Here is a 23429-nt window from a genome sequence, read left to right as displayed (position 1 = left end):
AGAGAGAGAGAGAGAGAGAGAGAGAGAGAGGAAAAAGCTAGGTTTTTTTTACTTAATCGTAGATTTTGGAATACCTTTGATTTAAAGTGAACACATGTTATTGTTTTAAATTAGGTTTTGCTTAAATATCCTAAGGTTTTTTCTTCATATGAATCTGTTCTCAGAAGTACTGTTTCTTACACATTTTATAAAATCTTGATTTTTTTTATGAAATTGATTCCCAAAAATCTACAAAAGCATTCTTAATAGGGTAACATCATGTGGTCAAAATTTCAGTGAATTTGCTTTTCAGGATTTTTCCGAAAAATTCCCTTTGTAGTTGATGGTAAAAAACCCTTAAGGGTGAGTTCAGTTGCATTCCGCCAATGTGAAAGGAAAGGAAAATGACGTGGCAAATGGAAAGGAATTGGAAAGGAAAGCCTATGATATGGGCATTTTGTTGCTAAGGATCTGTCAAGAAAGGCGGCCCAGTGCACAAGGCTCCTGCCATTGCGGGGTCTAGGGAGGGCTAAATATACTCAGCCTTACCCCTTCTTTGCAGAGAGGCTATTTCCGTGACTCGAACCCGTGACCACCAGGACATAATGGAGCAATCTTACCGTTGCGCCAAGGCTCGCCCTCTTTAGGGATCTGTCAAGAAAGGAAACAGAAAATATAAAACCAAGTGATCTGTTGGCTAGAAAGTTGCTAGAAAATCTATGAAATTGAAGAAGACGACCCACTATTCGAATCCTATTAAACTGGTTGAAATAAAGACAAAAATATCAACGGAAAGAACATGACACAGACCAAAGTGGATAAAAATAACAGAGCAAGGGGATGAGGATCAAAGAGTAATAGATAGAGAGGTAGAGGGCAGAGAGAGGATGCAGGGGGAGATTTGGGTTCCCTGTTTTATAAACCTAGCATTACTAATTAAAAAGAAAAAAATGTAAATTACAGAGGAGAAAAACTCACGCCCTAATTGCACATTCAACAACAAACCATTGACTAAACCAGAGAGAGGAAAACCGAGGGATTTGCTTTCAAATTCGAGAATCTTCTTATGACACATTTCCATCACGCAATTACTAAACTTTTTTGCTTCCTTTTTGATCAATTAGAAATTTACAGAATTGGCTGAAGAACCGGGAGAGGAGATCGAATCAACACCCACTCTCAAATTAGGGGAAGAAAGGGCGATTAAAATTCAACTCGGGTTTGACGGAGGAACTCCGAGAGAGAGAGAGAGAGAGAGAGAGAGAGAGAGAGAGAGAGAGAGAGAGAGAGCTTTTGGGGTTTCTCTGCAACCCATTGCAGAGAAAAATAATCAAAACTCATCTCTACAATCGAATCGAGGATCGAGGATAGGGTTTGTGCATTTCAGAGGAGAGGAGAGGAGAAAAAGGCGCAGGGGAGGAGAGATGAAAAACCAGAAAGATGAGAGAGAGAGAGAGAGAGAGAGAGAGAGAGAGAGAGAGAGAGAGAGAGAGAGAGAACTTACCTTGGGGACAAAGGTGGTGGAGCCATGGGGAAGACATTGGCGTGATGCTTCGGCTGCGAGTTCCGAGCGAGAGGAAGAAGAAGAAGACAGAGATAAAGTTTGTGTTGGAGAAGAAGAGGGAAGATGGTATTCGCAAAAACGAGATAGGGTTCGCTTTTTTGGAGTCCTGAGAACGACTTTCCTGAGAGAAAGGACTAAAAATACGCTTGTTTTTTTACGGATTTTGGGGAGCAGATTTAGCCCTTACACGTGAGTTTGACAGATTCCACGTCAGATTCTGTCATACCTGAAGTTACGTAACAAAATGCCGGAATTTCTCGCTTTCTTTGGAAAATGAGGCCTTTTCCATTTCCTTTCCTGTCAAAGTCACTGCCTAAAGGAAATTCTGAATCTGACATCTGTATAATATTTCCCTCATAGCTAAACAGCTTTTGTCCTGCACTGAAATCTTTCAAATGACACCGCTTTTATACATTTTTGATACCGTTTGCTATATATTTGACTAGAGCCAAGTTTAGTTAATTGAATTGGCTTCAATGTTTGGTCCTGAAATTGGAGCTGAATTGCTTGAATTTTGGGTATTTTTGTGTTGCGAATTTAATATTGAAAATTTGAAATTCTAGCTTGTCTTGAACCTGAAGAAATTAGAATTTTCTTTTTGGACTTTTATATTTTTAGCTATAGATTTTATTAGATCATGTGTTTGAAAGAAACAACTTTTTTTTTTTTTTTGAAAGAAACAAACTTACTAGTGAAATCTAAAACATTGGTGATCGATTGGTGGCTGATTAGCAATACTTCGAAAATACTGAATGAAATTGATGCTTAAGATCATAAAATATTAAAGTTGATTATAATGTTTGTAAATTAGACACTCTCTTTGGAATTCAAACTTGAAAAGCGAGTTGTTCGAATTATTGAAAAATTAACATTGAGCCCTCTACAAATTAACCTGATAAGGAAGTGGAAATAAAGGATACTTTCTGAACTCTTGCTCAGTCTTAGCTCAGCTCCTTAGCAGGGCATGCCCTTCATGGGGAATTCTAATATGGGCTTTGAGTGGGAGAAACACCTTAGCGGGTGTAGATTGATCCCAAGTGGTCGTCTTCGGAATTTTTGGGGCACTCAAGTGTCTAAGTCTACCTGGATGCGGGTTTGGCTTTAGTCTTTGCCATGGTTCTGAGGTCTATTGCTTACCTTGATGTGGGAATCCTCTGGTATGATGAGCAAAGAACTTTGAACTGCATTTGGTGCAATGATATCAGCTCCGTACCCCGCGTCATCGTGGACTCCCCCGAGTCGAATCCCTTTTCCCTTGGCCGCGTTCCGTGTTTTACCACCGCGTTTCGCGTTTTGGCCTACATAGTCAATAAAAACTCCTTTGACTCTCCCGAGTTATGACTTCGTCAACCGAGTACTTAGCTGCATCAACCATGTTTTTTGCCGCGTCTCCGGCGAGTCGACAAGGATTTTTCTTAGCCGCATTTTGACCCGCATCCGCGTTTTTGAACACTGCTGAAAAGACTTAATCCACCTTGAACCACATTTAAGAGATCTGCATTGTGAAAACCAATGAATTCACAAGTTATCCTACTTTACGATAAAAAGACTTGTCATATATGTGCTTAGTTGCTTGCTGGTTATGCTATAAGTAAAACATGAGACTATTCAATGGAATGAACTTGGAAAACAAGTATATGTCCATTTTGAACACTGAAAATGGTTTACTAGATATTGAATCTGAACTCTGAACCATTGGGTGCTGAATATGACCCATTAGATATTGAATCTGAACTCTAAACCATTGGGTGCTGAAGATGACCCATTGGATATTGAATTTGAATTCTGAACCACTGGGTGCTGAATATGACCCATTGGATATTGAATCTGAACTCTGAATCACTGGGTGTTGAATGCGACACATTGGATTTTGAATCTAAACTCTGAACCATTGGATATAGATTCTGAACTCTGAACCATTGCTTATTGAATATGACTCACTGGACATTGAATCTGAACCATGAAGGAAGAATGCTTCCAGTTGAGGCGAGTGCGAGAATTTTGTTTGTCGCACTTTTTGTCTTGTTTCTTTTTTGGGAATGTGAAACTATGATATGGACTTGTGAATGTGGAACTTCCTTGGATGTATATTTAACAATTATGTGTAAAAAAGGGAAAAAAGTGTTGGCCTTGATCTTTGATATTGAATCCGCAAATGAACAGATGTACCTTGCTTCCACATTTGAACTAGTGACCGTGACACCCTCTGTCATGTCAGTACACGAGTGTGGAACCTTGGGATCCGAGTTGGGTGTGACACTTGTCTATGTTAACGTAAGTTAATATTATAAAAGGTATACAAGATATGGTAGGTAACTTAGATTATATAAAGCACGTAATATTAGGTATATTATATGATATTAAGGTGAATTATATGATATGGGATTTGCTAGGGTCCATCGCAAAAGGCATTTCGCAGCTGGTTTGTTGCATGTCAGACCAGCCACCTCGTGGATGAATACAACATCTTTTGTCTCCATTCACGAGGTGGGTGGTCTGACATGCGACAGACCAGCCGCGAAATGCCTTTTGCGATGGACGCTAGTAATTCCCATATGATATTAGCTGAAAGAATGTTAAAAATACAATGGTGCTTCCACTTGAAATTAATGGACATGGTGAAATTATTAAGCATTAGAATTCTAGAAGAACAATAGAGTTTTTAGACCTGGGTCCAACTTCTAACACTTGAGGCTATGCCTGTTGCTCTTATTTACCCGTTTTAACTGTTTACTGAATTTACTCATTTAAGTAGGTAAGATCTTTTTTTGAAAATGATTGAAGTAGGTAAGATAATTGTTGATATTATTGTGCCTTTTGAATGCTTCAGTAAGTGCCTCTTGAATTCTTCTGTAAGTCACTTATGTATATTGGATGCTTCATAGAGGGTGTGTAACATCTTATTCTTTAGTTATGTAATTTTAGTATTAGAAGTTTAGCACAGTTGACCTTTATCACTAGATATGCAAATGGAATTTACATTTATTTCTTTTTGGTACCTGAATTTTATGTGCTATAAGGGTGTATCAAAACCTAGTTTCTTATCTGTGGAATATTGCTCGTGTACATTGATGCAGAATTAGATATGGATTGTCTTCTTATCTAATTTGAGAGACTAATCCTCATATCAGTTATTCATTGCAAAATTTGAATTTGCCACAGGTTCCTGCTCGCATTGAGAAACTCATTGCTGAAAAGCAGTTATATGCTGCAGTTCAATTGCATGTTCAATCAACATTGATGCTTGAGAGAGAGGGCCTTCAAGCGGTTTGTTTTTAACTTATGAGAACAAGCAACTTTGTAGCATTTGGATGTATAGTTTTCAACTTTTGATCAATTGCTTTTCTTGCTTTTCTAACTTCTATAGATGGAAAATAGGATTTTCTATTTGTTTTCTTCACCTGAAACCTAGCACATGAGTTCAACTCTTTTTTGCAAGACATGTGTATGAGTATTTTCTCAATGAAAGAATCATCTGAATTAGTAAGAAAGAATAGATTTGTAAACACTGTCAAGTTAACGGTTGTAAATTTGCACTGCCAATCTTGACTTTTCCATCTCATGAGGTGAATATCTGTACGCTCCACGTAGGTTTCTTGAATCTTCATTGTCAAGATGACCATCACCTGTTCCCAGTATCACCACATGTGTCTAGACATCCGAGTATCATGTCTACTTTATTCTGTCCTCGCTACTCAGCTATTTGCATTGTTGTTTTTACTTGCATTTTCTTTCCTACCTTGGTTCCTTTATGGCTTTATGCTAAGTTCCACCCTTCGTCTTATGTTCTATCTGATTAATCCTCATGCCTCCAATCCACAACAACAGATCTTTGACACATTAGATCTGAAATGCCCTTTACTACTTTTTCGACTCTTGTTTAGTTATTTCAAAATGTTTAGACTTTGACCTTCCAGCTAACCTTTCTTTGGTTGGGAATTCTTTAGTTAGCATCCTTTTGGTCTATTCCCAACGTTGAAAGGAGAGATCCCCACTTAGATCTGAGTGTTGTGGACAGAAGAACCATAACACCATCTCCTAGTATGTTTGCAATTGTCAGTATCCCCCTTGGTAAGGAGAGACCCACTTTCCCTTTTCTTTTGAGAAAATTTAACGCTATATTAAGAATGAAATGAATACCAAGATTACATCAGGGGGCAGAGTTTGTCCTGCATAATAAGAGTAATGACTAACTCCGGATTTAGTATCATTCACAACCCTCGGAGTATGATAAAAATGAAAAATGGCTATCCCTAATACTGTTATGGATCTCTCATCAGCCACAGATACTGACTTAACCCTAATTTGAGTTAGCGTAGTCTCCTTCAACGATGATTTCCCATCCAATTCTTTATGAAAAATATAGAAACTAGTTAGAAGCGTACACCTCATTTGAATTAGTATTGCCTAGGGGACTGGTATAAGAATGTATAATTTCTAGAGACTTCCCCCTCCCAATCCTAGCCCCAATGCCATCGGACCTGGATTATGCAATGAACTCCTGTCGAAATTGAGAATGAGATTAGTAGAGTTGGGGTGCGGATTAGTTAATCGCGCAATTGTCTTCTTTTTTTAAATCCTACCCCAAAGGTTTTTAAGTTACCATTGCACTCGATTCTCCATATTGTATTGAAACCTCTTGCTATCCCCCAGAAAAGATTTCACATACAACTAGCACTTTGGGAACTAGATCAACCTTGAGTTTTGTAATGGCTAATGGAACCTCTTGCTATTCCCCAGAAAAGAATTCACATACAACTAGGATTTTGGGAACTAGATCAACCTTGAGTTTTGTAATGGCTAATGATTTTATGAGAAAGATTATTGAATTATCGAAAAGTTTAAAAATTGAAGGCTTATTTATTTAAGTTAAGTTAGTGTTGAAATCTGAAAACAGTGTTGAGAAAATAAACTCAATGTTCTTCTTTTTCTTTCTGACCTTTTAATCTTCATGTTATGTTGTGTAATTCTGTTGTTGGTTTAATCCAATATTGGTCTGTTGTGGAAACTTAAAGTTTTTTTTTTTTTTTTTAATTATTATCTACTCTAGGGAACTTGAATCCTTTTCTTTTTTCCCCCTTTCTGAGTCGGTCAAATATCCTTTTATTTTTTTGTTAAATTTTTCTCTCAGTTCGTTCAGATGTATCGTCCTCTCCACCAAAGAGATCTGATCTTATTGAGTTTCCCCACTTTTTGTTGAAAATTATTATTATATGTATATATATTTAAATTTTTGGTACCTAGTTCCAATTCCAGATTGCTCTTTGGTATTCAGTATTTCTTTTCTTTGGTTTTGGACTATGTTTCTGAGCTAGAGTTCGTTCATATGCTTGGTAATTTGCTCTAGGTTGGCACTCTGCAAGATGTTCGATCAGAACTAACAAAGCTGCGGGGGATTCTATTTTTTAAAGTTTTGGAAGATTTACATAGTCATCTTTACAATAATGGTGAATACAGGTACTTACAAGCCATCTTCATCTTAATGTTTCTTATCCTAAGAGGAGTATTTTCTTTCAGAATAGCCTAGTTTCTACGTGGTCAATTTTGAGATGTACATGTTGGAACTGAGATTTATGCTTTACAATAGTGCATGATTATCTAACTTCTAAACAATACAACTAGAATGTTTTTGGGAAAGTACAAGCAATTTTAACCGAATCCATTTTTGTGGAAATCAAATTCAATTCTTTACTTTTGATCATTTAAGCTAACAATATTGTTGCTCAAAAGTAAAGACTATCTAAAGACTATCTATACGCGGTTTGGGTAAATGCTCACTCATTGTTAGTCTTCTGATGGCAATGTTTTGAGTTAATTAATTTTGCTACTGTTCAACTGACCATCTTGTGCAGTTCAGCTAGTATGGGCATACATGAAAGGGATGATGAAGTGCCGACAGTTACAGCTGTTGCTATCTCAATAAATAGTTCACATCCTTCCTCTCGGAGGACCAGATCGTTGAAACTTGATAATCAATTTGGTGCTCTGGTAGATGGGCTTTATAGGCCACCTTCTGTTGATGGATGGTATGGCCCAAACCTATGGACTGCCTTCCTAATCTGTCTACAAACATTATGTCCTTATTCTTTACCAAAATCTGTTTATCTTTTCTGCTTGTTGCATGCATATGATATGTATACTTGTATGTTTTGACTGGCACAGCATGTGCTTTTCTTTTTGGAGACACATTTCTGCACACTAGAAGAGGGATAGATATTCTGAAACAAATAAAGAGATTTTACATTTGTATAATCTTATTCTCTCTCATAGATTTGATAGTATGATTTGAACAGATATGCATATTTTCTAAATCTCACTTCCAATAAGAAGAATAGTGGGCACATTTATGATTCCAAAATGGTACTGTATCAAATCCAATAATATTAGATTTAAGGACCAACAATGTGCCAAATTCTCCTCCATCAAAATAATTTTACTATTTTTCCTTTTCGCCACTCTAGAAAGTGGAGAGTGATAGATGACGCGGGTGTAGAAAGTGAGACGTGGGAGAGAGATGTTGTTAGGTCGAGGGAGGATTGCCTGATTGTAAGTCTTCTTTCATTACATGTGAAATCTTAGGGGGGGAGGGTGGATGCCATATATTTTGAATTTCATGTCAAATTCAGTACCCTTGAATATGATTTCTGCATAAATTTTTCTGCCCAGACTGTGTATAGTAAGTATTCCAGAGAATACTCTTTGGACGAAAGAAAAACGTCGTATATAAATACCCCTTATTTGTAATGAGCCTCCTTCAGTTGGTGAATAGATGCCAATGATGCCCAACTTCCGTATTATATATTGCAAAAGTTTCTTCCAATAGCTTTACCGAGCAAGCCTACTACTATCTGGCCTCTAACTTCACAAATGGCTTAAAGAGCTTCCTTCCTGCCAATTTGTTTCTCATTTTTAACATGATATGGGTAGCTACATTTTAACCTCAGTGACAGTATGTCAAATACAGGCACACTAATACATAATGTAAGCCATGTTAGTTTGCATATTGCATATTCGACCCTAATGGCAACAGTCATTATTGATTTTTCACCTTCAAGATTTTTCAGAGGTGAAATCCCTAGGATCATATATCTTTTTTTTATATTTTTATATTTTATTAGAGAACACCGAAAGCTACCAGGCATTTCTTGTTTCTAATTGGTTTTTGGCCTGTAAAATCATTCGGAAATTATTATTTATAAAATGCTTTTCCAAGCCAGCATCAGGAACATTCTTTTTAAATTTATAGAATTATAACCTATTCTATATTATTATTGTCTAGTATAGATTTTGATATTCAGGCTTTTAGGAATTGTTTTCTCCGAAAACAAAACAAGAAAGAATTCTGATAAGTTTAGTTATAGGATCCTATGCATGAAGTATTTATTTGCTGGCATTCTATTTCTATACAGGTTCTTTGGGATTCAGTTATTTCCATGTGTTGGCATTTACATGTACATACTTTCTCCCAATATTTATAAGAGCTTGGTTATGTTGTTCCTGTCAAAGGCAAAAACAAGAAAGAACTCTGATAATTTTGGTTATAGGATCCTATGCATGTTGTTTTTATTTTCTTGTTTTCTATTTCTATATCAAGTTCTTTGGGACTCAGATATTTTCACGGGCTGATATTCACATGTACATGTATTCCCTCATATTGACAAGAGCTTGGTTATGTTGCCCCTGTACATGGATTGATTATGCACAATTCCTTGGTAATTATCTTAAATGAGCTCCGTCTGACTCGTACGGTGGGTTTCAGTTCTTCATTTGATGGTCCTGACGATGAGAGTGCATTGGAAATATTTGATGGAGCTGCCTCTGATGGTCTTACGCCATCTGCAAGGGTCAATGGTGGTGATGGTAACCTAAAAGAAATCAAAACTTTTTCTCGCCGAGTTCCAACATGGCTTTCCTATGCTACACCAAATGAGTTCCTCGTACGACTTACTGATACTTCATAAACTATGTGAAGAACAATATTTTCTGGTGATAATTTTTCCTGAAGCTCCTACTGTGTTATGGAGCTATGGTTTGGTTAATTTTTTTGTAGGAAGTGATGAAAAAGAGCGATGCTCTCCTCCATGTGAAGTATTTGCAGACGCTGGTGGAGTGTCTTGGCATGCTTGGCAAAGTTGCAGCTGCTGGTGCTATATTATGGTAATGTTTGCATGTTCTTGGGCTAAAATAATTTTTGGATATTATTTGAGTCTTAATCTGAAAAGGTCCATGTGTCTGTGGAGGCAAATGAAGTGGCAGATCCCTTGGCTAATCATGGGGAAGCTGGTTTTATTATATTTTGCCGTTTTTTTTTAACCTCAAATTTGTATTCCCGGTGGGAATTTGTCCAGTATTTGTTCCTTTTTCTTGATTCAATGATTCATACTGTTTAAATCTTCTTTATTTGTTATCTTCAGATAAACTTGCTTAGTAGGTTTCTAATTTCTTTCATGTTATCTTGGAAGGAAATACTTGCTGTATCAATCACTATACTAGTGGGTCATATTTCGGACATGTGGATTTGAGATCTCGTTTTTAGATGAAACATTGACACTGTAGAAATCTTCTTAAAATAAGAGAGAACTTGAGGTAAATGCATGGTCATATTTTGGAGCCTGTGGGATTGACATCTCACTTGTACTGAGGTTCAACAGGGCCTTCTCAAAATAAGAGAGTACTTGAGGCAAATGCATGATCATATTTTGGAGCCCGTGGATTTGAATTCTCACTTGTACTGAGGTTTAATTTGGAAACACTGTGACATTTCCTTAGTCTTGGACTCTTGGTTTATAATTGTCACATTTTTAACTGCTATAGAGAAAAAACTAACAGGAAACTTGGTTTCACTCATTAATTTAGTTCTTGGTCAAAGCAAAAATATTGGAAATTAATGTTGGTTCATATTGAAGGCTACTGTTGGAATCCATGACATCTATTATGTTTCAGTGGGTGATTATTAAAGAATTGCATATCTTAATCTAGCTTATTTAGTGATAAAGAAAGCACATATTTATTTCGTGACTGGTTATATATAAAGAGATTTTATATGATGTAAGCCCTTATATTCCCTTATTTTTCAAAAAAGTACTGTATGAACCACATCATGGGATGATCCAAACCGTCCATAAGATGGAACACAACGTAAATAGGTTGTTCCCAAAAATCATTTCCGTAGGATGATTCCAACCCTCCGATCTATAGAGAAACTGCATATTATGGAAACCCCTATAGATCAGAGGGCTAGGAGCATCTTATGGAAATGATTTTTGGGGAACAACCTATTTATGTTGTGTTCCATCTTATGGACGGTTTGGATCATCCTATGATGTGGTCCGTACTGTACTTTTTGAAAAATAGGGGACTTAAGGGCTTACATCATATAAAAACTCATATATAAATATATGAGAGAAGTGTATCTACATGATCGAGTAGATAGCTTATCTACTCTGTTGGCTTAAAATTCAGTGGGCTCACATTGTTTGGATGATCCAAACCATTCATTTGATGGGCCCTCAAATAGATAGGGTCTGCCCAAAAAATCAGCTCCATAGGATCATCCTAAATCTTCGATTTGTGAAGGTTAAAATGGACTGGTATAAACCTTCACACATCTGTCCATTTTTTACCTCCACAGTTTGAAGGGTTAGGATGATCCTATGGAAATGATTTTTGGGGAACAACCTTTTTACGTTGTGTTCCATCTTATGGACGGTTTGGATCATCCCATGATATGGTTCGTACAGTACTTTTTGAAAAATAAGGGACTATAAGGGCTTACACCGTATAAAAACTCATATAAATATATGAGAGAAGTGTATCTACATGATCGAGCAGATAGCTTATCTACTCCGTCGGCTTAAAATTCAGTGGGCCCACATTGTTCGGATGATCCAAAGCATTCATTTGATAGGCCCTCACATAGATAGGGTGTGTGCGAAAAATCAGCTCCTTAGGATCATCCTAACCCTTCGAACTCTGGAGGTAAAAAATGGAAAGATTTGTGAAGGTTTATACCTGTCCATTTTAACCTCCACAAATCGAAGGGTTAGGATGATCCTATGGAGCTGATTTTTTGGGCAGACCCTATCTATTTGAGGGCCCATCAAATGAATGGTTTGGATCATCCAAACAATGTGAGCCCACTGAATTTTAAGCCCACAGAGTAGATAAGCTATCTACTCGATCATGTAGATACACTTTTCTCTCTCTCTCTCTCTCTCTCTCTCTATATATATATATATATATATATATATATATATATATATATATATATATATATATGAGGTATCGCTCACTCTGAGCAAGCCACTAAATACACCATCTCCCATGTTGTTTGACTCATCCAACCCATTCATTCCATACAACCTCACATAGATAGGGTGTTCCTAACAAACCATCTCCTTACAATCATCCTAACCATTCGATCTGTAGAAGCCCACTTTCTAGCTATTCACTTTAAACCTCCACAAATCAACGCATACCGTGATCCTATGGAGATGATTTCTTAGGGACACCCTATCTATGTTAGGTCCTATAGAATGAATGGGTTGGATGTGTCAAACAACATGGTAGATGGTGTATTTAGTGGCTTGCTCAGACTGAGCAATACCTTAGAAACCTTTTCCCTTATATATATATTTATATAATATTTCAATTATCACTATCAGATACACGCACACATAGGCTACTGATATTGACACTGCCCTGTTTTGATAATTGCACTAAAACCATCTTGTCTTTTATTATTTAATCAGCTCTCATAGGATATAGTTCCCAAAAAGCTCTCAGAAGCCAATTAAAAAAAGAAAAGACAAGCTGAGTTTGTGCAATTATTAAAACATGGTACTGCTAATAGCAGCAACCTATATATAGCAATTATTAAAACATGATAGTGCCAAGATCAGTACCCTATATACCTGTGTATATATATTATGTATGTATGTATGTTATTTCCATTATCAGTATATGATTCACACACAATGCATCCTTCCTATTCAGTGCATTGAATTTTTATTTTTATCCATTTTATTATGACACAGCCAAAGATTGCGACCTACTATCCGTGAGATCATAACGACTAAAATAAAAGCTCACGCAGCAGCGCTGAATTCATCAAGGCCAAGCAATGGTCAGGCAACCAGAACTGATAGTCTTGGTTTACATCATTCAAAAGGACTTTTAGAATGCTACCAGTTTTTGAAACAGAAGCGTCAGAATGGGGCATCTTTGGCGGGGACGCTAGTAGCAGTCAGTCCAGTATCACCAATGATGGGTCCCATGGGAGCAGCACAGGCCGCAGCCAATGAACTTCTTAGTACTATTTTGGACACTATTGTTCGAATACTTGGTAAGATTTTTCAGTATAATTTCTCCTTCCTGTCTTGCTCCTTCTGCTATGGTATTCTCTATCTTATCGATCCTGGTAATCAGAGAACCATATGATTGTTGGTGAGCTTTTGGAATCAAAATCAGCGCAACAGAGTGACATAGCCACACCAAAGTTAATGAATGGAGACATAAACTGGAATCCTGATTCCGAAGCTTCTCAAGTCACTGGAGGCTACAGCGTGGGCTTTTCTTTGACAGTAATACAGGTAATGTATTCAATTTAGTGCTTATAATGCCTCTACTTGTAGTGGTCCTGGTCAATGGTTACGCGTCGACTTGCCCGATTCGACTACCTTTTACTTTGACTGAGTTTATGTTCGAGTCCACATTTTTCGCTACCAATTCAGTCAAAACTTCTTTGACTCCCTGATTTATGACCGCGTCAAGCAAGTGCTCGTCCGTTTAAACTGAGTACTCAGCCTCGCTGGGCAGAGGACTAGATTTTCTTTGGTCTTGTTGTGGCCTGCAACCACATTTTGAAACTATTATTACTTCATAAAATCTAAATTATGTGTTATCGTGAAGTTTGTGCACTAAATTGATTTCTGAAATTATGCATTTTTTTCTATTTGTTTGGTTATTTTCTGGGAGAAAGAGTGAATGCCAACAACTCATATGCGAGATTCTACGGGCAACTCCAGAAGCTGCGTCTGCAGATGCTGCCGTACAAACAGCCAGGCTAGCAAGTAAGGTCCCTTCCAAGGATAAGAGGTAATAAGCAGCATTATATAACAAACACTCCAGATCTATTGTGCTGTTGGAAAGTGTTTTTTTTTTAATTTCTATTTATCTTGGGAGTTAGTTTTCTGGTTGGAAATTTTCTTGTTCTTAAATTGTCCTTGTTAACTTACCAACTTCTCCAAAAGCTTAAGCTGTTGGAGAAAGGCGTTATTTATCTTTTATACTTTAACACTCCCCCGCACGTGTGGCCCACTTGGCAAACACGTGGCACATGTGGTCCCAACTTTGGGCAGACCATTGCATGTGGATTCTTGCTATCCGGGAGGTTTGAACTCGAGTCCCTTGGCTTTGATACCATGTTAACTTACCAACTTCTCCAAAAGCTTAAGCTGTTGGAGAAAGGCGTTATTTATCTTTTATACTTTAACAGTCCTTAAGTATACAATTTATGACTTAGTTTATTATTTGTATCTGTAGTTTTAAAAGCATAAAGAACCAAAATAATGACACCCAATCAACCAAAGAATCGATCAGCATTGAGCTGTTAGTTGAATTTGAGGATGTGGCTTTAATTTGATCCTCTTTTCCATTATTACATCTAATTCTTGTTTGCCAATATGCGACTTGATGTCCATCTCTTCCCTGATCCGAGGCTTGAAGCTGGAATGCCCTCTTCCATTGGTTCTTTGCAAAAGGTGCAACTTGAAAGTGTTTTTTACTTCTTTTTTTTTTTTTTTTTCAAATTTTGGGATCCACAAAATATTAGGTCCTACATTTCAAAAAAATAAAAATAAAAATAAAAAAATCATTGGGTCCTTCAATTCCTGCTCATGTCAACCTTCGCATTGTAGCATAATGTTGATGATGGATAATCTGCATTACTTTATTTCTTCATTTCATGAAGGTTGCTGTCTTGTACAACTACGTTCCACCTTGAGCTCTTAAAGATGGCTTTCCATCTTTAGACAGCTTTCTAAATTTACCGTGTGTTCAGAATTCTTGTCTTCCATGTTATAAATTTCCAAAGTCGTAGAATCCTGATTCATCACAATTTCCCTCTAAACAAACTTTGCAAGATATCGGTTTGAAAGCCCATGAAAATATGTCCAAAATATCTATAAAAGTTCAGAAAAATGTTTCACAAATAAAAATATCAATCTTTTGAATTTTCTGAAGTTGGATCACTTCTGGCCCACCTGCTGGAATCACAGTCTCTCCTCTTCAAGAACCTTTTATCCCTTTTTGTTAGTTGTCAGAACTGTTTTAGTGCTTTATTTTGGCTTGGACTGTGATTTCTCTTAGCCTATCATTTGCACATTGATAATGATTGATAGTGTAGATTGCATATTGTGCATAACCTCATACATGTATTCATGCAACACAAATGTATGTTCGTAACTACAATGTACTTTTGATATGTATATTCTTTTATCAGGCATTGTACCAAGAAAATACTTTTGTATAGATACATTTGTTCTGCAGATAACCTACATCTCTACATAGTCCACGTTTTTAAATACCATTTTTTAATCCAGTGGTAAAAAATTTCACACATGATCTGTTGGGGGTGCAGAGATGGATCAGAAGGCCTATCTTTTGCTTTTCGCTTTACAGATGCAACAGTTTCCATCCCCAATCAAGGTGCATTTAATCATAGTATTGGAATGAGCCTATTTCGGTTTCTATGTTAATATTCTAAAATACACGTCTTGATTGTTTGGGATTTTCTTTTCATAGTTCCTGCATTTAGTTGTCTTTGTACGCCCCCTTATTGAATATTTTCAACTTTGATTTATAATGTTTTTTGTAGGGGTTTTTTAAGCTCTATGGGGCTGTTCTCCACGGGAATAGAAATCCTTGGATATGCTGGTCCAAGGATTGGCTACCATGCTTGGATGATTTATCATGAATAAACCAGGCTACCTTGCTTGTATAGGATACCCTACCCATTGGGTCTGTTATTGACATGAATGGAGGAACAAGCTTATCCGAGGATAAAATAAAAATTGCATGCTATTCCCATGGATAACAGTCCCAATATGCTCATGATAACCTAGGTGGTTAATATGTTGTGTGATTCATGCTTTCTTGTAGAAAAGCTATTTGGTTTTTAGTTCGGGAAGTTTGATATTCTAATTTCAGCCCATATCATAGTGCTGCTTTATCCAGCTCCGTAGTTGCTTGTGGGATTTTGTATTGTGTTGCATGACATTTTTCCCCTGCTCTTGAGCATGACTCTGGGTGCTCTTCTGCTTCGATTGATTTCCCCCAAACTTCTCAATTTACCGTTGATTTCTACCAAATCTATGATTCCACCTTTGGCTTCTCCCCTCCATTTTTCTTTATGCAAGAACCTTGTACTTGGTTTGCGTTAATTAACACATTTAATTAGAATCTTAGTCAAATGGATGCTGAAAATGCCTTATTGTGTAGATGTCTGAAAGAAGGTGTACATGGAATACCTAGAGGGCTTTGGAGTTTGTAGATAGGGGTCATTTCATGTGCTAGCTCAAGAAGCTATTTTTTTAATGATAGCTCAAGAAAGCTATTTACAGCTTAAAATATGCCCATAGAGTTTGGCTTGACTGACTTCATCAACACTCAAGGCAGAGATTATATGAACAGTCAGATAACTTGCTCTTCATTAGACATACGTAGCCGGATGTGGTGCTTGTTTTAGTCTATTTAAATGACACCATAATCCCTATCAGTGATAGCAGCGAACTTTAGTATCTGAAAGATAATCTAATTAGGGACTTTACTTTGAAAGATCTTGAAAAGTTATGTGACTACCTTGGAGTTGAAGCTGAGAGAAATAAGGAAGCCATGCTGTTGGCACATGGGAAATATGCCATTGATTTACTAAACAGATTTCATGTGATTAATTGTGAGGCTGTTAGCACTCGTGGTTTACGAAAGAAGAATAGTGGGAAGGAAGATGAGAGAAACTCCAACTTATGGAAAGCAGTTGCTCTCGAAGAGGGGACTGAATCCCAAATGAAAGGAATGAGAGGAATCCACCCTTGTCGCAAAGGATTAGTAGAAAGACTTGGTTGAATACAGCCGTAAGTTTGTTGAGCCCTCATAACCTCATCCTTGATATCCGTTGAAGAAATATAGACATATTGAAGTCTAGTTGATAGGGGGATTCATTTGGCGCGCGGAGATTTGGCCCTTCCCTAATTATTTTGGTCATAACAAAATGAACGCCTTCAGTTCAATAAAAAAAACAAAAAACAAAATGAGTGCCTTCTTTTAAACGTGCTCTGCAATTTCTGCTAGGAAATTTAGGGATTTCATAAATAGTGTAGGAAAGTTCTTTAGTAAACTGGAGCAACCATACCATTATCAAGCCAAAAAAATGTTGGAACCATTTCAAATATTGAGTCTTTTTTTTTTTTAATAAAAGACCTAAACGTAGGCTTCCAGGAATTCCAAATTGGGGAACTCATAGAGTTCTATTACCCTAGCGAAAGATGGCACCCTTTTGCTTGATATTTGGCACAAAATAATGTGGCTTAGAGATCCTCAGAATTAATAAATGCTCTCAGCTACCATTTTGGCGGGAAGGCCACATGTTGCCATCAGACCACCCTCTAATTTTGGCTTGATGCCAATAAACGAAATTGGCTCTACTGAAAGTAGAATAATCGTTTCAAAGGAAATTGCTATGAATCTTTCCAGATTTATTAGCAATTGAAGAAGAAGAAAAGAGAGAGAGGGAGAGAGACGCGGGGGGGGGGGGGGGGGGGGCTGGTCCTAATAAGAGAATGACAATAGGTTGGACTTTTTGATAGGGACGTTCTTAAAAGAGTAATATGTCTGGGGAAAGAGAGTTATTTCCTTTGCAACTTTTGATCTCGGATTCAATCCTTTCTACCACAGTATCTGAATCATGATGACTAATGTCTCCATCGTCTAGAGGGATGATGCATGCCAGGTTTGGCAAGAGTCCTTAGATGGTCTGGATTACACCAAGAAGAACGTCTAAGGAGGAGTCAATGGGGGACCATCATTCATGGAATAGGGTTTTTATTTAGTCGTAAGAATATGGTTGTCTTTTATTTTATTAGGGGTGTATTGTTCATATTGGATTTTTTATTTTTAATGTAGTTTGGGTGGGCTAGGTGTTTGTTTTAGTCAGGGTCACTATTTATACGTCACTATTCACGTTTCAGTATTCACATGTCCCTATTCACCCATAAGTGAAAACTTTCTAGTGTTAAAGTTTTAGGTACAAGAAGGCCCACTTGTTAGAATTTTTGGATTGTGAGGGGTTCAAGGGCTTAGATTGTTTCTAGGGTTAGGAGAATATTTATGAGGGGGTTTATGCTATAAACTGAGATATTTCTACAATTTTTAGAATTGAAGACGAGGTTTCTTCCCGAAGAATCTGTACGACAACAATATTGATATTTTCTACTTGTTTTCTCATGTATTTTCTCGTTTAATCTCTTTAGATAAGATCTGTCCAGATCTGTGCCTATCTTGCGCTGCATGAAGGGAGGCCCATACAATTCGTGGGAAAAGACGTCACTAGATAATTCTTATTGTTGATCCTGCACAAAAAACTTTGATCTGTCAATTCTTTGCCCGGAGTTTTCTTCAATAAAAACCATAATGATATTTAATGTTCTAGCCAAGTCAACAGAGGCTTCAACCAACATAATCATGTTGTCAAATTACTAAAGGTGGGATATGGGAGGGTCTCAGTCTACTTCAATGCCGTTTTGGCAGTCCAATTGTTAGCTTTTCTAAAGATGTAACTGATGGATTTCAGCCACTTAATTGAAAACGAAAGGGGATATGGGTCACCTTGCCCAAGACCTCTATAAGCAGAAAATCGACCTATATGGCCTTCATTTATCAAACTTGAGAAATGGACAGTGTATATACACTACAATATCAACTTCGTTGTACGATGCAAAGCTTCATTAGACGAAAATGTTATCAAGAGAAAATCCTGTTTCTGGGGGACCATCTCATATCCTAATGGTAGATTAATTCTTGCTTATGCAGTTACTTGTAGAGATGATCAAATGATCGATCCTGATGTCAAACCTGCCTAGGCTCCAATAAAATGCCTGCAACGAGAAAGTTTCATTTTTCTATTTCCAAATGTTCCTCTCAGACGCAGGTCGTAAATGATACACCTATCTAAAGAAGCTTGTAAACTGCTCCATAGCTGTTATTATCCCACAACTTGACCCAAAACTTGGCTATCCTTCAGTACCATCTCCAACTGTTAATATTTGGCATTAAGAATATTATTAAAAAAACTAAAGGTCATTCTCCAATTCTAAGAGCTACTCACTCCAAGAGGCTATGTGGTTGGTATGACTTTGTTAATGTTATAGAGATCACTGATACTGAGCTCTCTAGTTCTTGTTATAGAGATTACTATTACTACTGAGTGCTCTACCTCTTAGCTTTAAACACTCGTTCTCTCTTAAGTAAATTTCTTCTCCTAAATTATTGTGACCATCTCATATGATTTCTTTCCTGATTCTTGGAGCAGACACAAGTAGGCATTGTAGATTGATGTCATTTAGACTATAAGGTTGCTGAGAGCTGCTTTAATTGGGCTTCCTTCTTCTGAGAAAGAAAGAAGCATGCTTTTTATCTAGTTACCCACAAACACCATAGTTTGTTCAATCTCAACCCTTAATTAGTGTCCAATTTTAAGATCATTCATAATCTACATAGTGCATAATATTAGTTTTCTCGGTTTTCTAGCCTTAGTGTTTTTTAATCTTCTTGGACAAATTTTTAATGTTCTTAGGGTTGCTTTGTATTTTTTCTTTCTTACAGGAGTTGACTTTGTTCGGGGATGGGCTAGGAGGGGCACAAATGTATTGCAAGAGGGGTATGGCAGTGCAGCCGTGCTTCCTGAGCAAGGGATTTATCTAGCAGCATCTATTTACCGTCCTGTTCTTCAGGTTTCTCACATTCCTTATTCTGTCTTGATATTGTCTGTACATATAAAAAGGGCTTAGTCGTCCATTTACTGATCTGCTGAAATTGCAGTTTACAGATAAAATTGCATCAATTCTGCCCCAAAAATATTCAAAGCTTGGGTAAGCGTAATGTGCGTGATCTTGTGCATTAATTATTCTGTCTGCAGTTTACAGTTAAAATTACATTTTTTTTTTTAATGGTAAAATTACATTTCTGTTGCTGTGTAATCTTTTGAATCAACTGAGAAACATGAACTAGATGTTCACCTATCTGTATGGCACACTACTGAAGACATAAAATGCCGTCCTGTTGACCTTCAGGTTATTTCAGAAAGTGCTCAACTCATTCATTGGTTGATTAATTTTAAGCTGAACAACTACTATTTTGTAAACGAAATGATGTTGAAAATATCTTTGCATTGATAGTGAAAATATATCTATTTCAGCTTCAAAGTTTCTCATGGAGACAAAATCACCAAGTGATTCTGAATTTTGCGCTTTCCTTCAATGAAAGTTCCAAGCACTCCGTTCCATTTTATGCTACAAAAATTTGAGCTTTAACTTTGAAAAATAATAATATTTATTGGGCTTCAAAGTTCTTGCTAGGTCACAAAGAGCTATTTAAGGGATTGGTAGTGTAGCGACGTATTTTAAGCCCACTATGGTGGGATTCTTCCCAAGTCATCCAATGATTACAGATAGTGTGGACTACAATCTATTAAAACTGTCTCAGGACACCATGGATTCCTCCCAACATCTCAACTCAACTCAACTAAGGCTTTGTCCCAAACTAGTTGGGGTCGGCTAATGAATGATTCATTTCACAGAAGAGTGGCAAGTTTACATCCATGGATTCTTCCCAGTTGATGTAAAATTGAAAATTATCTCACTTGCAATGGAACAGTCTAGGTAAATTTGCCTTGTTGAGGTAAGCTGCTTTGACCCATTTTAGGCATCAATTCAGATAACCATCTTATGTTGGGAATTCAACTAATGGAACTGTTGTTCTTTGGTCACTGGGTTGTGTTAACGTCGCTGAGAACACACTACATAATGTTGAATGATATCCTGATATCCAAACAATTTATTTTCCACTCTCAAGAGATAGTTGTAATCCTTAATCAGATAAGTAAAATTTACCTGGCTAGATTTCATCAATTGCAAAGGGTTAAATTGCATCAATTGCAGTGCAAGGAGTCCTTTGAGGTATGGCGACAACAAATGGTCCGTAGGTTGTGCAACATGCATAGTCCTTTTGTTGATATTTACTATAGAGACAAACGACCTTGAAATTGACAGGTGGTAAGGATTCCATTTAATATCCAGTATTAGTAATAGTTCCACCTCTATGCATCCAATTGGTCTCCTTTACAGGGCCCCGATCCTGCAATCACTGACTGTCCAACTTCAGGGATCGATCAATACATTTTAGTCACAAAGTTCCCTAGTGACACCATAACTATTTGACTGTAGCTTAAATTCACCCAAACTTTTCCTCAATACATAACAGTGTACTTTACATGATATTGTTGTATTTTCAAGAAATAGCTTCCATAAGGATTATATTGATGAATATTTAATTCATCATTGTGGAGGGAGGACCCTGCAAAAATTATTGAACTAAAAGTTTAGAAATGCTAGATGACTGGGGCACCCTTCTGCCTTGGTGCAGTGTTAGAGGCGGCAGGCAGCAGCCATCATTGGATAATTCCCATTCTCTTGGCAACTTCTGTTAAAAGAAATGGAAACTGTGACTTCCGTCTTCTACACTTTCAACTGTGACTTCCGTCTTCTACACTTTCAACTGTGACTTCCGTCTTCTACACAGTCAAAACTGTGACTGCCACATCAGATTTAATTTTGTAAATTATAAATTGGAGAAACTTTTTCCTAAGTATTTTTATTCAATTGGTTTACAAGGTGCTACTAATGCTTCCAATTAAGAAATAATTTATATTTAAGGACACATTGTTTCTAACACTAAAAAACTCCCCATGTCAATCATTAACTTTCCCAGTTGCCTCTGTTTTGACCCTACTGAGTTGATTGAAGACAAGAGTTGTTCGAGTTAATGAAAAACTTACGTCAACAATTGACTTGTCCATGTCGACTTGGTTTTACCCTGGCCGATTCCTTGTCCAAATTCAAAATTTTAAACACTGGTTTCTAAAATCATTCATTTGGCTTGTATCATGTGTCTCTAGTTTCACGGTTATTCACCCAACTTTGCAGCACACAATTGTACTTCCAGTTCCAGGTACGGAAACAATGTTCGATAATAATAATATTTCCATTTCTGGTTGGCCTGTTGCATATCATTTAGTTCTTGATCTGCTTTACCTCTAGTTGTAGAAAGCATATGCCCATTGCTTTTGTTGGTCATACTCATTATTTCATGGCATCATGATCGCGGTCTACCATGTAGTTGCTTTTTCCTTTTAATTTATTTGTGGCCTCTGTAATTGCTGTTTCTCTTTAGAGGTTTTTGATGTAGAAATTATATGTTTTTAAAAATTTGCTCATTCCCATTATTGTCACTGAATCCATGTATCATGGATAATGCATTGCTCTATGGATGTGCTTTCATTTCCCATGTTTTTTTTTAAATTTCTTTATTCTCTACTAAAATTATGCAGGAATGATGGATTGCAAGCCTTCGTAGAAAACTTTTTGAAGGATCATTTCTTGCCAGCGATGTTTGTAGACTATCGGAAATGTGTCCAACAAGCTATATCAAGCAAGTTTCTGATTCATTCTAAAACACATGCAAACAACCCCATGTTATGTTCTGGTTATGCTGCTATGAGTGCATGAATTTGTTAATGCATATTTGATGTTGCGAAGCATACATTTTTTTCTGACTAGTCTCAACTCGATAATACTCTTTTTTTTAAAAATAAAATAAATTCTGTACATACAATGTTCTGCTTTCTCTTTTAAGGTCATCAGTTTATTTATCTCAACTGCCATGTATTTTGGCTCTTATTCTCTCTTAAAGGCTCTATCTTTTAGCAAGAACCAAATGCAGGACTTAATGCTCTAAATGATGTTTTGTCGTCATAACACATAATCAGAGAAGATATTGGTGTTGCTTTATAGAAGAGGTGGGTGTTTGGATCTGATATCTTTAATAATTCATATGTTCAGTGCAAATTAAGAGAATTCATAAATTGAGGGCAAATTAAGAGAGCCAAATGTTTGAAACTTGATACACTGAGTGGATTAAGTGCTATAAATATAATCTTTCCAATTGCTATTTCAGCTAAAATTTCCTCAGGAAATGTGAAGTGTTGAGGAAGAGAATTTTGTTTCTAAAGGAGGTCTTGATTTTACCTCTTCATTTTATAAACAGTTCCATGTCAATCTATCTAACTTACAAAATAGAATATGCTTTTATGTTCCTTTTGTTCTACATTCGATGTCCTTCATACGGGCAATGCCATTTCTGTTAGTCTTAGGACTAGTAATAAAATAACATCAATGTTGGAAATTGATGCAAACATTTAGATCGAAGTCCACAAATGCTGTTCAAGATGCTAGAATCAATGAAGTCAAGCAATCAAGCTTTGTATGAGAAGAGGAATCCGCCACCAAATAATGCAATACTCACTTCACAAATAGAACTCTAAAACAAGCAATATTAATCATTCTCAGAAACTCACCGAAAACCAATTACATTCAATAATCTAAATACCCTAAACCTCCTACAGCTCCTAGACGTTCATAATCTCTAAATCTCAACCATTGAAGACATTAAACAAAACCCTTGATTTGACATAAGAATTCCTAAATAAAGTTAGAAACTCAATACAAACTTCAGATAGGAAACAACTTAACATAAAAGACTAAATGTTTTTCTTTTA

General features: G+C 36.8%; 1 protein-coding gene across 1 annotated transcript in view; it reads left to right on the top strand.

Moving 5' to 3' along the window:
* SEC8 (subunit of exocyst complex 8) overlaps positions 1–23429 on the top strand; it is an 87107-nt gene that overhangs the window by 13710 nt on the left and 49968 nt on the right. Inside the window, exons 5-16 of the mRNA XM_077361632.1 lie at positions 4706–4810; positions 6891–7000; positions 7396–7569; positions 9303–9480; positions 9594–9700; positions 12580–12887; positions 12971–13134; positions 13524–13639; positions 15183–15250; positions 19421–19548; positions 19637–19686; positions 22203–22303. Coding sequence (XP_077217747.1) covers positions 4706–4810; positions 6891–7000; positions 7396–7569; positions 9303–9480; positions 9594–9700; positions 12580–12887; positions 12971–13134; positions 13524–13639; positions 15183–15250; positions 19421–19548; positions 19637–19686; positions 22203–22303 — 1609 coding nt within the window. The remainder of the gene's footprint in view (positions 1–4705; positions 4811–6890; positions 7001–7395; positions 7570–9302; positions 9481–9593; positions 9701–12579; positions 12888–12970; positions 13135–13523; positions 13640–15182; positions 15251–19420; positions 19549–19636; positions 19687–22202; positions 22304–23429) is intronic.

Source organism: Tasmannia lanceolata, unplaced genomic scaffold (genome assembly GCF_043159265.1).
Source record: "Tasmannia lanceolata isolate RefF3 unplaced genomic scaffold, GAP_Taslan_0.1 ptg000019l, whole genome shotgun sequence".
In the NCBI taxonomy this organism is placed as follows: Eukaryota; Viridiplantae; Streptophyta; class Magnoliopsida; order Canellales; family Winteraceae; genus Tasmannia; species Tasmannia lanceolata.
The sequence above is the reverse complement of the archived record's forward strand: the minus strand, read 5'-3'. Positions and strand labels throughout refer to the sequence as shown.